This window comes from Saccostrea echinata, unplaced genomic scaffold, assembly GCF_033153115.1.
Source record: "Saccostrea echinata isolate AGI-Se365-2 ecotype Australia unplaced genomic scaffold, CSIRO_AGI_Sech_v1 ptg000081l, whole genome shotgun sequence".
Lineage (NCBI taxonomy): Eukaryota > Metazoa > Mollusca > Bivalvia > Ostreida > Ostreidae > Saccostrea > Saccostrea echinata.
Genome location: NW_026889830.1, coordinates 1628007 through 1648619, shown reverse-complemented (window position 1 = coordinate 1648619; position 20613 = coordinate 1628007). Strand labels below are relative to the sequence as shown.

The 20613-nt window shown below is 32.4% G+C and overlaps 1 protein-coding gene across 4 annotated transcripts in view; it reads left to right on the top strand.

Annotated features, from left to right (window-relative positions):
- The first annotated feature begins 3113 nt into the window (after positions 1-3113).
- The window catches only part of LOC133176714 (short transient receptor potential channel 7-like), a 56203-nt gene continuing 38703 nt past the window's right edge, over positions 3114-20613 (top strand). Inside the window, exons 1-2 of one of the 4 annotated variants that reach the window (XM_061311789.1) lie at positions 3114-3286; positions 16715-16802. In XM_061311789.1, the coding sequence (XP_061167773.1) occupies positions 16758-16802 (45 nt within the window). In that variant the 5' untranslated portion in view covers positions 3114-3286; positions 16715-16757. Of the gene's footprint in view, positions 3287-3326; positions 3427-4608; positions 4907-16558; positions 16803-20613 lie in introns of those variants that run through there. The other 3 variants (XM_061311790.1, XM_061311787.1, XM_061311786.1) reach the window with 3 other exon arrangements.

Sequence of the window (20613 nt, the reverse complement as noted above, 5' to 3'; positions counted from 1 at the left end):
TTTGTCACTAAATATTGTTAAACTTTGACAATTTTAACCGTATGTTGCGAACGTAACTTGATTATGTTCAAAAATTAACTCTGGGAGATACACTGAACAAACTTTTATGTACGAAGTCGAAGTGTTAGGGGGGACATATTTGACAGATTTTTTCCCCTCCATACAAACTCAAAAGTATTTTGAAAAAAAAAACTTAAAAACTTTAACAGTGAATTTTCAGGATAATGAAAAAAGTGTTATCCCTATAAATGGGATAGAACAGTAGTCTATAACAAGGTGAGTGAATTTTCATTTCACTGTTGCACATACATTTTGGTTTTGCTGCGGGGGGGGGGGGGGGGCAAAATGCCGAATTGACAAATAATTTGGTTGCACATGTATTTTCTATTCGGCAGTCTTAAAATTTACAGCGTTTATCATGTTGTAAATTTTGAATTTGCTAGGTGGAGGTAAATGCAAAATTTACAACATGATAACTATCATGTTGTAAATTTCGAATTTCCTACACCTAGTAAATTCAAAATGTACATGATAGTAATACAATATTGGGATGGGTACTGGGATTTTTGATGATTTAATTTAGAAAAAGAATTCATAAGGAAAATTAAAATGAAATGTTTAGCAGGGAATTGAATTACATGGTTATCAATAAGTTGTCGATGCAAAATGAATTTGCTCTGAATTTGAATCCTTGCAAAACCTTTATCTTCACAGATATTCAAGTCTAGAAAACAAAGCCAAGCTATTTGATTAAGATATATTTAAATGAATTATAATCCAATACGACAGAAATAGACATGTTTTTTTATGAATGTGTATTCTACATTGAAGTTTGTTTCCATGGAGGATCAAATCCTTATATAGGTAAAAAAAAAAGACGAAAGGAAAAGTATAGGTGCCATTAATAAAAATCTTACCAAGAACTACTTATGTGAAAGCTTCTTTAAATGGTGTAAATTCAAGATTGTATCTGCTAACAAGGTCATTGCATCGACCATGGAAGTTGCGAAATGTTAACTTAATTTAAACGGGACTGTTGGTATCCTTGTACCTTCGCCTTATTTGTCATTAGTTTGCCTCCTTTTGCAAATTGTTGATCATGCTCTTGCGTATCGATCAATTTGAAGACATAAACTTCATATGCAGGTGATAATGGTATAAGGGAGGTTGACGATAGAAAAATCGAAGCCATCACGATTATGATAAAGTTTTGTTGTTAGTTTGCCATTAATGTCTTAATTTTTCTATTAAATATCCAAAATATGAAACATATGAGGCAGACTAAGTTGTGGCTTTTATTTCGAGCTCAAAGGGATATATCGAATCAACTTAAGAATGAAAATGGATATTGTTAATCTATAAAACGTTGTCGATATACCTAAATTCGAATTGAAGGTCACAGCAGGACTTTTTTTTCATGTAGAAGTGTTTGAATAAATTGTGCTTCACATGAATATAAAAAAAAAAGATTTGCTAATCACGGGGCACAATTAGTCCCAATAGAAATTCCGATAGATTGTTGGAAGACTTGATCTCCAAAAATTGCATAAACATTGTCGATCAGAAATTTCTCAAGCATTTTTTAGTATCATCTTCGGAGTACTATGTACAATCAGAATGTTTCTAACAAAACAATTTTGCAAATGACCAATGACAAGGTATGTAAATTTACGAGTTCACTTTTATTGGAAAAAAAGCTGTCTATGATATCAAAAAGCCTGCATTTTAATTTATCGTGGGGAATGGTTGTATTAATTGTTGAAAAGTCGTCCGTTTTGATGTTGATTGTTGTAAAATTTTGTGATTGGATCACATTTTCCCGACGACACACATTCCCAAAGACCAGAAAGTGTTGTAACCAAAAGTAAGATATCAAAAACTCGTGCTTGCCCATCTTAACAACAATTCACGACATACTGTCGAAGACAAATCAACACAATATCAATCAACGGGTAGTGCTTTTATCATTTAAAAAAAATTAAATTTAAATACTTGAAAAAATTGTGCATGACACATTCAACATGTTCTTACCAAAGATAAAGAAAGTTTAAAAAAATGCCAAATTCTTTTGAAAATGTTTTAAAATATGGACAATAGGAAAATAAGTGACAGTTGAACCTATGGAGCAGAAAGAAAAGTAAAAAAAAAATATAATAAATAATAAATCTGGATTGGAAAGAATGCAAGGAGAATAAACAGGGCAGAAGAACCCTGACAATGAAGAAGGCGCTACCCATGCATGCACACTATTTTCATCCCTAATGGAGGAGTGATTCAATACCCAGTTCCGCAAAGCAAAAACCTCACTAGAAACTTGTATTGTTTCAATACACAATGTACTTCCAAGACTTTTACAAAATTTTTATCTTTAAGAAAAGGGTTCAAATACTGGCGTGTGAAGCATTAAACTTCTCCATGACATCGCTTCAGCCCATAAAGCCATAAAGCAAAGGTCAAACACTAAAGTCACAAATTTCTTGAAGTCCCACACCATGCATATTCGCCCAATCATGATTTTTTCCTATTTACAAAACTAAAGAAGCGCTCTATACTAGGAGATTCTAAACACAGTCATGGTGCTCTGCTATTTTCAGTATCTAAAGAGTATACATAACATAACATTAACATATACAAGTATTTTTGACTGACTTCAGTCTGTATTAAAAACAAGGGGAAATTACCATGAGATATGCAATAAATAAACTGAATTCCTAGTCTGAGTTTTGTGCAGTATCACCGTTCGGAGAAAAAGATATAACGTCCAAATCAATCTAAAAAAAAAAATAAATACGACCAATATTGGATTCTATATAAGATATGAAGGACATTTCATCACAATCTTACCGATTATCCATATTATCGTTTTTAGAATCAGAAATGACTGAAAGAAAAACAATTATCATGTAAATTTATTGCCATGGTTACTTTTGATGTACATTTTTCAAATATTCACATGCAATCACATCCAAACCTATTAGAGATATCTTAGAAATGTCAATCCTTTACAAGAGGCCGTATTTTAGGCTCTCATTATATAAACTCCTAAATAAGAGCAGAAGAAAAATCTCTCTATCGTCGCACGTGGTTGCTGACTTAGATCTTTATATCTATTATATCATCAAATTCTCATCTTCATACTTTGACGAATGTTAACCTTTGGTTTTCGGCTTCCTGGCCAATGCTGGTTTCAAGGATAATTGAACACCAGAGCGACAAATCACCATGCGTTTTAAGCATTGTTCACGACCATGAAAGCTGCATAGAATAAAGTCCTGTGGACTTAGAAGTAGGCTTATTCGCGTTTCACAGAATAGAAAGGATGCAATGATTAGTTTGGAATATAACTAATTATGTTTTAGTGTTACTGCAATGTTTTTTTTAAATTTGTGAAACATGCTAGAGGATTATATCTTTCTAAGAAAGGTGGTGAGTATTCTTAAGAAAATAACTGCTACTGCTATTAAATGCTATCCCTGAAATGTATTCTGTCTTAGCCTGTATGTAAATAGCAAATTGGTGCATAAAGTGGTCGGATAAAAACCAATAAATGGCTTATTTTCAAACATCAATTACATAAAATATTTTTTTTTAGTATTATGCCATTTGAAGATCATTCTGATCTCATCTAAAGAATATTTATATCTGAGCGAGCATCCGTTTTGCTACTTACAACAAAATATGAATCGTAAATGATTGAAATCTTTTTCATTTATATCTTAATGATATTGTTCAAAGACAATTCTCTTATACTTTTATAAAAATAGAAGAGAAAAATTAATAACAATTTCTTGAAAAGTTCATTTGTACTTTCCAATATGCTAAACAAATTGTGTAATCGTAAAGGATACTTGCACTTTCGTCATTGGACCATCCTGAGTATGGCTAATACTGCTTGGCCTTGAAATGAAAGTCAAAGAGTAAATTAATGAAGCATGTTTACAAAAGAAAAATCATAGCTATTTCGTTTGTTTTAAGACAAATCTGTGTAAATTGAAACAAAAATATTTTTTTTCTCCAAAGAAAATCTTGAGGCTATTAGAGAGGGTGGATTATTGTACATCAGATAAAGTTGGGCAATTCCTTCTCTATACAAATTTTCTTGTAGATCAATGTAATTTTTCTAAATTGATAAAAAACGTCAGAAGTTCTCTATAATTTTAATACCGACATCACGTGATAGGGTAATGTACCAATTTTATGGTCCATAAATAAAAGATCATAAACACCGACTTCTTGAGAAAAATAAAGCATATTTTTCAATGAAATACGTGGCGAATGATCTTTCTGCATGAAATAATATTATGTGCCTTATGATGACTTCCTTTGGAATAAAAATTAGAAGAAAATATGATTTATAATCAAAATGCATTCAACACAGACCAATTTTATGCCATCTTACCTAATATTTTGAATGATTATTTAAAGAAAAACTTGCAACCTTTTTGCACGAATGATAACTCCTAACAAGCGATTGATTAGGAAATATCAATCATGTGAACAAATGGGGAAAAACTTCGAATCGCTACGGAATAACTTACATTTTAGCAAGAAAGTGAGGGGAAAAAACTTAATTAAAAACAATAAAATATAGCTTCTCCAAATATAATGACCACAAAACTGAGCCATAATTTTCTTTTTCATAACTCTTACTGTAATGATGTAAACAGATTCTATTAACAAATTGTCGCTTCTAATTATAAATCGGAAATAAAATTCCAATTCTCAGAGAGAGAATTTTGTTTTCGTTGCACATTGTGTCTATTTGAATATGAGAGTTGTAATTACAACACAGAAAAAAAGTTTATTAGCATTCTTTTAAAAGAGGGTCGTGCAAGCAGACTAAAGTTTTGCAATGCACCATGGAAGGGATGGACACAGGTATATGGGCCGAAGAATACATAGAAAGGTAAAAACTCTCCATCATATTTTTTGCAGCACAATTTTCTAAATATTATCTTCTTATTAATTCTTGATACGCTTGTATATATATATATATATATATATATATATATATATATATATATATATATATATATATATATATATATAATTTTAAATATTCATGTCCTTTTTTAATTTATTACAAGAAATATTTTGTACGATTTCATGAAGCAATTTCAACAAATAAAGTGTTTAGTCCTTTTATGATGAAAATTTTCCAGGATTGCAATTGTTTAAGTTACAAAATTGAAGTCAAGATCAAAATTACAATTTCCATATGAAGTGTAAATTTCCTTGTCGAAAATTCTCTTAGAGCATTTCTTTAAAAAAAAAAAAAAACAACGAGGAAACAAACCTTACTTCTTGTACGTGTTCACGGTAGAGCCATTCTTAAGGAAAAATCATTCTAAACTGTTCAGTGTATGTTCCATTAACTGGCACTAAAATACAGTGTTCTGTGTCTAAAAACTAAAAACCAGGATTTACTTTTATTTTGTAAAGATGATTCCGATAAAAATCTTCTTGAAATGAACTATTATATCCGATATTTTTTGCCTTTAAAGCAGGTATGGCTTTTTATTTAATTCTCTTTAAAGATTAGTATTTAAAGATTTTTCTTGCAGCCAATTTTTATTGCTATAGTAATGGTTACATAAAACTATAAGCGCCTTAGATATCTTATATATAAGAGAAACTAAGATTGTGTGTGAATGTCTTAAAAAATCCTGCACAAGACGCCCCATCTTTCTTTTAAAGGTGTCAAACAGTAATGTGTATCACGTTTCTGAATCAATTTGTATAATGCATAAGTCTAATCTTACACACATTTACATAACGCAAGTCTGACTGATTTAGGGCTTCTTTTTTAAATGGTTTAAAGTGGATTGATCCTCGCAACAGCAACATATATCAGACGCCAAATAGGCGATATATACTGTTTTCCAAATCATTTACTGCGATTTTGCTATTTTTTTGTGCTGATTAATTTCTTTTTTTCTGTCAACCTCTCTACAATGTACATCTACCAGCCTCTGAATGCACTTTTTCTTTGTGGTCTCACTTAGTGGTCTTTGTATCTCGGAAAAGAAATCAGGTCCTGTAGAACAACACTTGACAAAGATATCTTTTTCAAATGTAATACTTAATTTTAAGTAGAACTTTACATGATGTGTTGAGGTCATACGATGTCCTACAGCTGACAAACTGATTTCTTATTATCATAAATGTTATTATCTAACATAAAAAGGAATTTCAAACCCTAATTTTCCTTAATTATATTATGGTTGTTGTGATGTGATAAAAAATTTTATCTTGGCAAACAGAGAAACAAACATACACGTCAATTTCTAGACGATTTTCAATTCCAGTAGGTAAATTAAAAAAGACACGAGTTTAATAGTACATGTATCTATATTACAATGATTCAAAAGTTGGAGAATCAAATTCCAGATGCTTTTTACTCTTATAAATACAAATAACTTCTGTTCTTTTACCTTCAAATTATTCACAACAGGGTAATAAATCTACAAAAATTACAGTTTGACAAAGTTTGAGACATCTAACCTTGAAAAAAGGTAGATGTAAGCTATAAAATTATATATATATATATATATATATATATATATATATATATATATATATATATATATATATATATATATATATATATATATATATATATAATTGTCTGTTGTTTTCGTTTCCATTTCGTACCACAAGCTTAATCCCATGCCTTGAATCCACATAAAAAGCAATTGGCGATGCTTTCGTTCCGACTCATTCCCTGATTTGACAAGGGTGATCTGGGCTCCATTTCTAACCGCAACAGGAGATTTTCACGTCGTTCGGTGATGGGAGTAAATATAAAAAAGACAGCGTTAAATGCAATCGAAGTTTTTCGACAGGAAATTGGGCTTCTTTGCACATTTACTTAACCCTAAGTCTCAAGACAAAACAGCAGTTCACAAAAGTGCTAACAAAGATAAATTACATTCATGGAATCGATATTTCAGAGATTAAAATTCTGTAGCCTGCCTATGATTTGTGTATACATGTACACATTCCCTAGAAAGATGACATCTGGTTTTTATTCGAAGGTTACTTATTTGAAATAAAGTAATTTTCATCAGATATTTATAATTCGACAGCAATGAAAACAAGCAGTAACCATTTCATGTCCACAATATACTGCACGTTATTTTCAAGTTGTTGTCCTTTTTATAAAAACCTGTACATCTCTGAAGTTTTTCAAAGTCCTACATCCTTCATATTCTTAGGATGACAACGTATTTCAAATAAATAAAATTTTGGTTGAAAGAAATTTAGGATGCTACATGCTGCAGCCAATAAAGCCGAGGTATTAAGATTTTAGTGCCTTCATTGCATGAATGAAATATGTGGAGATAACGAACAGTATTCGAGCCCAAAAGTTCATTAAACATTGCAAAATAAGAGCAGAGCAAACACGGAGGGATTTTTTTAGGGTCTCTCCAGGGCCGAAATTCGGCCCCATTCCCAATGCTGAAAAGTGTATGTTTTTCCCAAAATCATACCTAAAAATTCCCAATATGAAAAGAAGTATTAAGTTGTAAATTATTAAAATAAAATAATGACAAAACGGTGTTTATGTTCTCTATGTGCGATGTACGAGCCATCCGAGGACTTCCGAGAAGTTATTCGGAATACTATGGATGTTTGCATGCATACTTTTTAAAGCGGGATCGATGTTTAAAAATTAAAGTCGGGATCGTTATCTAAAAAATAAACGTGCATCATGTCAGTCTCTCCAGTTTGCCTAGGACGGTAATTTTCAGGCTGGGTGAAATCGCTCTTATTCTTATAATTTGGTCAAACAATACCGATTAACCACTCATCTGGAACAAACCCACTATCAAATATTATTTTAAAGAACTTCTTACATAAAGGTAAAAAAGATGACAACGTATAAATATGTTCATTTACAATGTTATCATACTCTGCGGCTTTGCCATTTTTAAGCTTCTGAACGTCAACAGCCCCTATTATTTCATATCACTAAAGCTGGTTTAAGCCAGCTTCATACTATAAAAAAAAATAAGAAAAATGATTAAATATTTGACTTTTGCTTGTTTTTTCATATTTATTTGTATGAAGATATTTTTCCCAATTTCAACCAAATATCGCTATTTTTCCCAATCTTGACGGCCCCGGCCCCTGGCATCAAGGGGTAAAAAAATCCCTGAGTCTCTAAACTTTCAGATGAATATGGGGTACTGTATGAAAATTCAAGAATTATTGTTGTTGGTTTTTTTTGGGGGGGGGGGGGGTAATCAGGAAAGGTTTGTTTTAAAGTTTAATTTTTATGATCAACTTACCTCTTGGAAGATAAAGAAGCAAGTTTTTCTTTTAATAACAAAATAGAAACGTAATTTCCATATTTGACAATTGGTCATGCGAGTAAATTATGAAGGTATAATGGTAGACAGATCAATCATAAAGTTATACAAATGTAGTTTATTTTATTGGTAAAAACCATTCCGTAAAATGATTAATGCTATGTGAAAGATGAATTATGTTCAAAATATATTTTTCTCCCTATGCTGTATTTCTGCAATATCCAGTATCACACAGATATATCTGAGTTACATTCAGGAACAAATGGCATCACAATTACGAAACCAAGAAAGAGGAAACGATGATTCTTATCTAAAGAATGTCCACATATTCGGAGATGGTTTAGATTTTTTCTAGCAAGCAAATAGAATAATTTATCTTATCATTAGTTAATCTCATATTTCCTTATGTAATATTATCAAATTATAGTAGATTAGCAATATAACAAAGACATTATTCGTATAGACCGTTTCACGGTAAACTGCAGTACTGCTCTTTTGCAGGGCAAAATGATTTAGTTTGGTGATATATGACGTAAAAGTAATTGTTAAATATACGTCATTTAATTATCTGTTAACAAAAACTTCGCCAAACGTTATAATTTTGCCCTGCAAAAGAGTAGTACCGCAGTTACCGTGAAGGGGCTAATTCTGTTATTCTTGCCATTTTCGAATTGAAGAAATCTGGCACGTACAACTTGTAAACTATTATCATGGTCCTGGAAAACTTACACAAAACGCTTTCATCTAATTACACGTACACTGTACTAGAGTTCTACATATTTTTTTAAGTTTAATATATATCTGACGCAAGAACAAGATAGGATAAGGCCCCTTTTTTGCCCAGTTTAAAAACGATGCAATAGTTCATCATCAAAAACCTTTTGTCATCCCTGTTACAAAATGAGAATTGATTCTAACTGATAGGATACAAAGGGGGAACAGGAAGGTCAAAAAATGTGTCAATTTCTGAATTTTCTCATTTGTATTCAAATTTTCATCTCTTTTAGAGCACATTTTGTTTCAGCAAACACAGAGCACAAGCTTACTTATCGACCATATTTACCGGGTATACTTTTCAGGCACTAGTATCAAATGCATCAAGTGTATGAAAATATCAGATAGGCAAGCTTATGCTCTATGTTTTGCGAAGTGAAATTTGTCTCATATTTGGCAAAATTCCATCAGAACTGAGGAAATTCGGTAAAAATTTCCTACTTACTTTGTCACCCTCTTGTGACCTCTGTTTACGTTTAGAATCAAAATTAATGCTTGTTTTCATAGAAGGATAATTTAAAGTTCTTGATTGCAAAATATCAAAATTTCATTATGTTTTGATTATTTTTTTTTTTAGAAACAAGGGGACAAAATAGGTCGATACCATACCTTGTCTTTTGTTGTATCTATATTGGTCCTGGTTATGAAAATATCAAAACGTGGTCATATAATGAACAGCAGACTTTAAATCTAACAGGCTAGGGAATATTTATTTTTTCTATATGATGAATATTTACTTAAGGAAATAAACAAGAGGTCCATAAGCCATAATGCTAACCTGAGTCACCACAGCCCTGATGTTCTTTAGATGATTGTAAATATTGTATTCCCTTATAAAAGTCTGAACCTTATTATGGATCCATCCTAGCCTCAAGGGTGCATGGCTTGACCTGACCAAGTGTGAATCCACGCTAGATGGGAGGGGGGGGGGGGCTTAATTTCTTGTTCTTTTAAAAGAAAAGGTTTTTTTTTCTTACTAATTATCTAAAGCTTTGATCCCATTTTTTAAAACCCTATACTAACTCCAAAAGTAATAATTTAAGCAAACTTGAATCCACACAACATAAAGATTGTGGTGGTCAGACGGGTTTGATCGCCTTTGGCCAGGTAACTCAGTTGGTAGAGCACCTGACTGGAAATATTCAGGAGACTCGGGTTCGAACCCCGGTCTGGTCCGACGCATTTTTTCTCCTTTCCTGTTACATTTATTGCTGTGCCATGCCCTGGAAGTGACAGGTGAAAGTCCTGCCAGTGAAGAACCTGGGTTGGCGTCCCTGGATGGAATCTTTTGGTTCTGAGCTATCTGGCCACAGGCGATCGAACCCGTCTGACAAGATACTTGCAAACTAGTATAAATCATTGTAGACCTGTTTGTTCATAATAGGAAATTTTAAGATTTTTAAAAATATACCAGTATTCTTATTTCAAATGTTGACTCCCTTTTACAGTCCCACCCTAGCTTTAGTGGCCATGATTTGAACAAACCGATTTCTTTGGTACGTGGAGTTACTTCATAATTTGTTAAGATTTTTTAAAATGTTTTCCCTGTATATTCGATGTAAAATGCTTCACTTCTACTCTGAACCCACCCTAGATGTAGGGACTATGATTCATGAGCCTGTCTTTACACAGTACGACGGTGATAATTTGTTGATAAGACTTATTGTAAATCTGCTGTTCTCAAGAAGCCCTTTTAAAACAAGATGTTTTTGTGAAACAGGTTAAAGTTTTTCAAAAGCAAGTCAAACATCAAGGTCAAAGTCAAAATTAATGGTGCCCAAGGAAAGACCTTCTCACAAGAAATACACGTGTGAAGTATGAAAGGCCTAGTACCAACCGTTCAGAAGTTATAGAAAAGGTTAAATTTTTTTTAAAAAAGTAGATCAAACTCCAAGGTCAAGATCAAAGTTGTTGGTATCCAAAGTAAGGTCTTGTCACAAAAATTACATGTGCGAAGTATGAAAGCCCTAGCACCAACTGTTCAAAAGTTATGGCCAAGGTTATAGTTTTTCAAAAGTAGGTCAAACTCCTAGGTCAAGGTCAAGTGGTAAAAAATGTCGGTATTTAAAGGAAGGTCTTGTCTCACGGAATAAACATGCGAAGTATGAGAGCCCTAGCACCAACTGTTAAAAAGTCATAGCCAAGGTTAAAGTTTGGTAAAATTTTTCAAAACTGGTCAAACTTAAAGGTCAAGGTCAAAAGGTCAAATAGGATGGTACCCAAATAAAGGTTTTGTCACAAGGAATACACATGTGAAACCATAGCGCCAACCAATCAAAAGTTATGGGCAAGTTAACGTTCTTGCGGTCAATCAGACAGACAGACGGACGGACAATGCAAAAACTATATACCCCCAAATCTTCGACTACGGGGGTATAAAAAGAAATTCCTATATACCCTACTACAATATAAACAAGATGTGTTTGTGAAACACTGATGCCCCCGTATGGCAGTTCATTGCAAAGGTTAAAATGAAATATATGGAGATAAGGAACAGTATTCAAGCTCTAATGTCCATTAAACAATCCAAATCAGGAGCAGAGCAAACACGGACCTCTAAAATGTCAGAGGTGGGATCAGGTGCCATGGAGGTGTGAGCACCCCTTGCCGACCGGTCACATCCGCCGTGTGCTCCTTGTCGTGCTCGGGAAATAACGGAAAAATCCGTCGACAATTCAGTGTGTAAATAATGGTCCAAGATTAACAATTAGTATGAAAAACATCAGTCAGCATTTGACTTAATGATAGATTGTATTTGCTGCCAAAGTCATTGTATCGACCATAGAACTTTCGAAATGATTACTTTAAACGAGACTGCTGATATTCTTGTTTCATCAACTTGTTTGTCAATAACTTACCTCGTTTTAGAGATTGTTCATACTTAGAGAATGTTCTTGCGTGTCGAATAATTGACAGTACATCGTCGATATATCTAGATAGAGAGTTGAGGGCCACAGCAAGTGTTTTCTTCTTTTCACATATAAGATTTTGAACAAATTCTGCTTCATATGAATACAAAAATAGGTCTGCTAATGACGGGGCGCAATTGGTATCCATGGGAATTCCAATAGATTGTTGGAAGACCTGGTCTCCAAAAACCACATAGATATTGTCAATCAGAAACTCAAGCATCCTTTTAATATCAACTTCAGATTACTTGTGTGTACAATCAGATTGTTTTTTAACAAAGTAATTTTGCAAATGACCAATGACAACGTAAGTAAATTTACTAGTTCCATTTTTATTGAAAAAGCAGCTGTCAATGGTTTCAAAAAGCCTGGACTTTAATTTATCGTGGGGAATGGTTGTATATAAAGTTGAAAAGTCGTAAGATTTTATGTTGTTGATTTTGACCTTAAAGTTTGTCAAATGCAAGTCAAACTCCCAAGATCAAGATAAACAAATCAAAATTGTTGTACCTAAGGAAAGAAACTTCAAGGTCAAGGTAAAAAGGTAAAAATTGTTGGTACCCGAGAGAAAGATTGTCAAGGAATACACATGTGAGATATGATTCACAAACTGTTCAAAAAGTATGGCCAAGGTTATAGTTTTTCACAGGTAGTCAAGTTCCAAGGTCAAGGTCAAAGGGTAAAAATTGTTGGTACCGAGGGAAAGGTCTTGTCACAAGAAATACACATGTGAAATATGAAGCCTTAGCACCAACTGTTCAAAAGTTATGGCCAAGGTTATAGTTTTTCAAAAGTAGGTCAAACTCCAAGGTAAAGGTCAAGCCGTCAAAATTTTTTGTATCTAAGAAAAGATCTTATCACAAGGATTACACATGTGAAGTATGAAAGCCCTAGTAGCAAACCATTCAAAAGTTATTGACAAGGTTATAGTAAGGTAAAATTTTTACCAAAGTGTTTAAGCTCCAAGGTCAAGGTAAAAGGTAAAATATGTTGTTACACAAAGAAAGGTCTTGTTACAAGGAATACACATGTGAACTATGAAGTTAGGTTAAAGGTTAAAGTTTTTGCGTAAAAGCAGACAGACAGACGACACGGGGCAAAAACTATATGTTCTCAAATCTTCAAAAATGACTCTAAATTGTGGTCCACCCTAGCCATGGGGGTCAAAATTTGAACGAAGAATTTAAATCCACACTATATTAGGATGCTCGTATATTAATACAAAGTTTGACTAACTGTAGCCTTGTTATTCCTGAGAGGATTTTAAAAGATAGTTCCTACACCTTTGACCGCATACTACAGATTATTTCTAGCCCAGGGACTATGAATTGAAGAAACTAAAATCTGGACTTTATAAAGAAAGCATTTACTTTGTCTTGCCTTTTCTGACCAAGTGGTTCTTGAGAAGATTCTTAAAAATGTGAAAAGTTTACAGACGATACACAACAGACACTGGACTCTCTTCCATAAGAAAACCTCTTGAATAATTGGCTCAGATGGGCAAAATAAGGTACAACCTAGCAAACATTTACTGTTTTTTCGATAGTTAACTATATATAACTATAGCAACAACAATATATGATTTACTATGAAACTTTAATTTAGAATTATTTTTTTTAGACTTAGGGCTTTAATAACTCTTTAATTACACACCTATGATGTAGATTTTAGAAATAATTTGTGATATGCAAGTAATATTTAGACTTTGAGAAAATAAAATGTAACAATATGAAATTCATAACAAAATAACTATGATTTAATCTGGTAAAAACTTTGATTTCTATAGTAAAACCTTTGATAAGATAGTAAATTATAGTTAATTTAAATAGTAAACTATAGTTTACTATAGTATTTTTTGATAAAGGAACATGTGTTTTTGTACAGTTTATTCAGAAGATGAACTTGTAACCTACAGATATTTATTCTTTAAAACACACGAAGTGATACAATGTTACAAAGATTTCCACCGTGGTGCAGAACGATTTTTAAAAAGGCCTTGAGCAGCAATGCAAACCTTCCATTCTGATGTTTGTCCACTCCACTCCTTAATCTAAATATATCTTGCTAGAAATTTTCAGCTTCTCAATTTTGATGCAAAAATAGTTGCTTGTACATGGTACACAACGTGACTGATGTGAAATAAATTCAATAATATTATGTACCCTTTGTTCTGAAGGTAACTCCTTTTTCTTTGAAGTAGAAAACGTGTTGGATTTCCAAAGACTTTTAAGATGTATCTTTTGAAATGCACGCAATGGGCCACACAATGGGCCACAGCTGCTCTGAATCTTTTTAAATGTATTTAATATTTGTTTTCAATTTTACTGCAGGCGTCATACGTTTCTGTTGTCAAGGAATATTTCAGCGTTTTTCTTATGAAATAAAGATATTCTAGTACATTAAACTTTCATCATGAGTCGTAAGGTGCAATACTAATATTTTTGCATGCAGAGTGCATTGATATGCATTTGCTTGAACAAGAACACAGCTTTTAATATGAAAATGGGAATTTCTAGAATCCCCCCCCCCCCCCGAACATGCCATAGATATAAAGATAATAATGAAATATTCAGACTTAATTTACCCAAACTGAAAAACAGAGAAATGTTAAAGAATTTTAAAATACATTTCACAAATTAAAACTACATGTGAAATACTTGGATAATCTTAATAAATAATGATAATAAAAAAAATTTGCCAAATAGATGAAAATTCTTCTTAGAAAGAATGCCACAAAGTCTGACCTAAATATTTTCATGAGATGTCAATTCTCTTTAATATTTCTTTGAAATTGAAGTTCACTTCCTCATGAACTTAAGAGGAAAAATACAGAAGTCAGGTGGCACTACTTAAGGTTAAAATTAGGGAGTAACCCTAAACAGTTTGTCAATTTCTGTGTGCTGGAATAGTTGATATGTAAATATCAGTAATGTACATGTATTTCAACGAAGATTTGACCTGATAACGTGTCATCCAGACATATTTCTCGTGAAGCGCTAATTAAACACTATTTATTGAATTTGCTTTGTAAAAGAGTATCAGCTCATACCTTCATGAAATATTTCAAACTGAACTACACTTCCTATTTCTATTATCGATAATTGAGAATCCCCCCCCCCCAAAAAAAAAAAAACATAGAAAAAAATCAGTTAAGGTTAATTTTGTAAAGTTTGGAGATATTAGAGTAAGAACCAAAGTAAAACTGAATAAAATGTTGATACTCAATCCTTAACCAGTATTTGAAATTGTTAAAATTCAATCTATGGGGAAAAATGAACATAACTATTTCTAGAATATTAGCCATTAACTGAATATTCAATCAACGGGTTTGAAAGTGTGTCTGTGGTAAAATTATGCAAAATGGGAAAAAGAGATTTTTGAACTAACATTAGTTGATCTTTGATTCAAAGGTTTGTTCAAAAACATCAAAAGTGATGTAAAATTTGAATTACACTGATCTATTTTTAGTAAAAACATATTTCATTTTAATATAAATAAAGTTCGCAACATTTACATGTTAAATAACTTTGTAAATCAAAGCGTTACTCATATTTTGTGATATATTGGCAAAATGCCAACTTTTCTTTTTTAGAGCTATCTTCCTACACGTATTTGTAACGTCTAAAAATATTGCAATTGATAGAATGCTGTTTCTATTCATACACACTTGGTTTACCTATAAAAGATTTTCAAAAATACTAAAAATTATTGCTGAAAATAGGGACATTTCTTCAGAAATCTGGCTGAAAAGGACAAATAATAGATGGCGCTTCGTTTGTTGGCCATATTCGATTGACTGGAAAAATATATTGAGAATTATAGTACGTTGGTGTACTTGTGTAACCCATAAACAAAGTTTCATGAAAATTGGTGAACCTACATGTAGCTTCCAGACGACTTTGAACGGTTTTGCCGTAGACGTGCCCTCTAAAACATTCCGGGGCTTTTTACCTAGTATATATTTATAAGTTCCTAAGTAAAGTTTTTGTCTGAACTTGGAGAATGATCAAATCATAGACATTGAGAAATATTTTTATCACTGGACTCTGTTATATTTTGGACTGCAAAAACAAAAGTTATGACGTTATAGTAATCAATTAGGAAAGGTTGAAGACAAAATGTAGACGATGATTGCTCGAAGTGTTAATAGCTCTAATTAAGCTTTTTGTTGTCATAAAAAACACTCCAAGATTTTCAATGTTCCAATTCTGAAAGTTATAGGAGGAGGGAATTTGGAAGAAATCAAGGGGTAGAGTTTATTATCCTTAGCGTGGATAACAAGCAATCAGTGTATCTGACAGTTGTGGAAAAATTGCGATACTCGCTCGATTCTCAAATCATATGCCTGACAAGTCCTCAAATTTCACAATTTACGATTTATTGCGCTTATGATTTATAATACGAGATCATTTTTGGTCAATATTCCAAGTGTCTTGTTTCAGTGCTCTGTACTGAGCAGCGACGCGTGTGCGTGAGTAATTTCCGAACTTGGAATAAAGTCATACCAGAAAAAGAGGGGGAAAATTGCCATAGCCATTGCAGCTCAGAATGAACGTGGAATTTAAGTTGGAATTATGGACATTTTGCAAAATTATGTTGAAGAAGAAACTTTTGATAGCTGGGATGATTGTATAGCATTTTCTAATACAGAACAATGTCAAATAAATTTTTACCTTGTGTCGTATACAATTCTCCATATAATTCTCCTTCCCACAGGGGTGTGGATTACGGGTCGGCGGATCATAAGCGGGCGTCAGCCATGCCGTCCCAGGGATCTCTATTTACAAACTTTGAAGAAGTTCAGGTAAGAAAAATTCTTTATTTAATTTTATCAAGTTTTACAGCAAGATTGTAAAGGAAAATTGTATATTGTACATCCTTCAAAAAGATTTAATTCTTGTAGAAACTATATTGATATTTTTGTAGCTATAAAGAAAAAAAACTACTCTTATACCTGTCCAATACGAGTTTAAAATTCGATGAGCATCTGATATCATTGTAACTTTTCTTTTGTGAAAAGCAAAAATCTCTTACTGCCCTGCAGTACTGTATTTATGACATACCTATATAAAATATTTATCTCATGTAAATCTTGTAGATAAAATCATTTCATCAAATAATTCATTTCATCAAATATTACTCTTAGTTCATCATCTTTGTCTTTATCTCCTGACGCACTATTTTATATAACGTCGTATCGTTGGCGTTGTTATGCGGCATGAGGCAGACGGAAAGACGAGAAAGGGTTTAATCTCATTAACACTAGCTAAAACATATGACGAAGAATCTCCTGTGTTTGTGTCTGGATATGAATTTTATTAATTCATCGAGTTAAAAAACACACATTTAGGGGCATTTATTTGGATAAAAATCCTATCTGTTCACAAAAACATTGGAAGCCCAATCATGGAGAACACGACTAGTGCCTTAAAAATACATTTTTTTTTAAAATAAAGAAATGAACAGAGAAAGAAGTGATAATATACATGTTAAATGGGACGTGTTGTAATAATTGTTTCAATCAGATTGTTTTTCAATCACATCAAAATCACGAATTTACGGTTCACGAATCATATGATATCGCACTTGACAAATAAGGAAGTGATCCTGATATGTTTTTATACAATATGTTATCTTGCAATTCTCATGAGTATTATTAGCGCAAATAACGTTAATAGTAGGAAAACCTGATTTTTTTTTGGTGAAGTGAATATGAATTACCAATATTAAAAATATAATCATTAAAAAAAAAACTAAACTATTTTGATCTTTGAATGAATGAGCTCAAAATCTATAAAAATGTTTTGTTTGCCATTGTTCTTCTATGTCGTTGAAATGTTCATTTTTGTTTTTGAAAATATCAGATTTACTATCCTATTTCTCTTAAATATACACATGTAATTTGATTATACCTCTGTGAAGTAATTTGATTATACCTCTGTGAAGTTTTTCTATAAAAAAATATGACGAATTAACCTGTTATTTTTTTCTAAACAGCCCCCCCCCCCCCGGTGAAATAGTCATCCAATATTTACCGGCAGCATTCCATTTCATGACGGAACTCTTCTGTTTTTATTCGGATCGTGACGTGCCATAAGTGAAGTCTGATTTGATATAATAGAAGACTTATTTACTGACTATTCTGACAATTAGTATCCCCTCGGACAGTAAGTATTTCCCTCTGCTGAGCGTAGGGAAATAGTTGCTGTCTTGTTGGGCAATAAACTTGCTATTGTCCTCATAGCCAGTAAATAGGTGTATAATATATCGCAGTGAACTTGAAACATACACTGTAAGACACCACAGAATCTACCACATTCTAGCATGTGTCATATTTGGATGCTTTATCGACTTTAGACGATGCTGACTAACTTACAACTAAGCTGTTGGACTAACGAAAAGACTTCAACTTTTCCATTGTCAACTTTCCTTATTTATAAGTATTCCGCTATGACCTGAATATTGTGATTATGTCTTCTAACTGATTGATTTGATACGCAAGAACGTGCTCTGAATACGGTCAATTTTTGAAACCAAGGCAGACTACTGACAAATAAGTTATAGAGATGTTACAGAGATTTTAACAACCTTATTTAAGTCAGAATTTCGAAAAATCGATGGTCGTTATAATGACCTTGTTTGAAAATACAACCGTATTCTTACTGACATGTGTCACACCTATTGTCTGACCATTGTTCTTATACTAAATTTGTCTACGGACTACTCCGTCTCTCTGATCTATACATAAGGCTCACGACGTGTGTGACCGGTCGTCAGGGGATGCTCACTCCTCCTAGACACCTGATCTTACTTCTGGAGTTTTCAGAAGGGCACTGTTTTATTCCCTGTTTATAGTGTTTTTGAGATATCGCCACCCTTTTCATTAAATAAATAAAATCCACAATGATATTTAAAGTCCTGTATCTTCAGTCTAGTTACTTATTTGCGAGTGAAATTTCCAATATAAAAGGTGAAGATTTATGATAGTGATCAGTCTCATAAATCCACTAAAAAAGACAAATCCTGAACAAGAAAAAAAAAACCGACTGTGGAATCATCAAATATGGGATCAGGTGCCTAGGAGGAGTAAGCATTCTCTGTCGACCGTTCATACCTGCAGTGAGTCTTTGTACGGATCAGGTAGACGAATCCGTTGTAAAATTTAGTATAAAACAATAACCTAACAATTGGCATGAAACATGTCAGTTAAAATAGGACCGAATGTCATTATAACGACCATTGAATTCACCAAAAGCTGACTTTTAAGGAAGCTGTTGAAATCCTTGTAACATCAACTTATTTTTTCAGTAGCTCTCCTCGGATTAAAATTAATCGAACTAAGAGCATGCTCTTGCGTATCATCAACTGGAAGACATAAACATCATAAAAATTATATAGTTGATGTTGGAATATTACTACATAAAAACCTTTAGTCCCCTCCGGTTTCACCGGTAGGGGACTAATAAGGGAAGTTAAAGATGGAAAAGTTGAAGTCATCCTGTTTGTCATACAATTAGTTATTAGTTGACAATTTTCGTCTATAGTCAGTAAAACATCCAAATATGAAACAGCTGTAGCAGACTCTGTAGTGTCTTTTATTTGGGGTTCATGGTTTCTGTACGAGTTATTAATTTCGACAAATTAAATTTAAAAAAAACCCCATTGTCTTGTAACTTTAGAAGTTGTTAGCTAAAATGTATCGCATCAAATATGAATCATTTGTTTGTTTGCATGTGAAGTTTTCCGATATCGGAATTGTATTGAAACCATGATTTTGATATGTTATTTGGCTTTTTTCTTTGCGAACACATCTTTTTCTTCACATTTGTTCCATGTAATGACATTGTAGATGTCTTTAGATCAATAAAAAATGGTTGCACATCAAAAAATTAATGCAGACTACTATTTCCTTCCTGAATGACATAGTGTTAAAAATATGCTATAGAAATGTAAAACAGTTTGTACTGGCAATGCTATTGCTAAAAGACATATTTATCAAGTTTTCCTTTTTCTTGCATTCCCCCCAAACTCTTTACTTGCATATCGTTTTTGTGAAATTCACTGAGAAAAAAAAAAAAAAAAAAAAAAAAAAAAAAAAAAAAAAAAAATGAAATTACCAAAAAGGTCCTCTAAGCTTTTCTAGATATTAAGTATTTTATGTATTTATGATTGATTTACATTGTGTGATCATATAATTTGAAACAGAGTGTATTCACTGGAAAAGACTCTTCAAGTATTTTTCATGACTATTCTGAAACATTGACTTTAGAGGTAAACTTCATATGTATGTTTTAGCCATAATAAAGACTGCACTTAATCTATAATATGTTCATTTGAGGCGTCCTCTGTCCTTAGAGGAGAAAATGGATAATAAAGTTACATGTACTTTCGTGTAAAAGTATTAACATAGCGTATTGCAGTGGTCATTAACTCTCAATCAAAACACGACACAAATATGTAAAATACTGAAACAATATCCTGCATAAAAATTATGTAACAATTTGCACAATGTTTGGTAATCCTATTTCCAATGCTCCGTTTTCGAGATAACATTATCAGTTTAAAACGTAACAAATATCGCATGATATTTGTTTTTGAAAAGAATACTCTTGAAG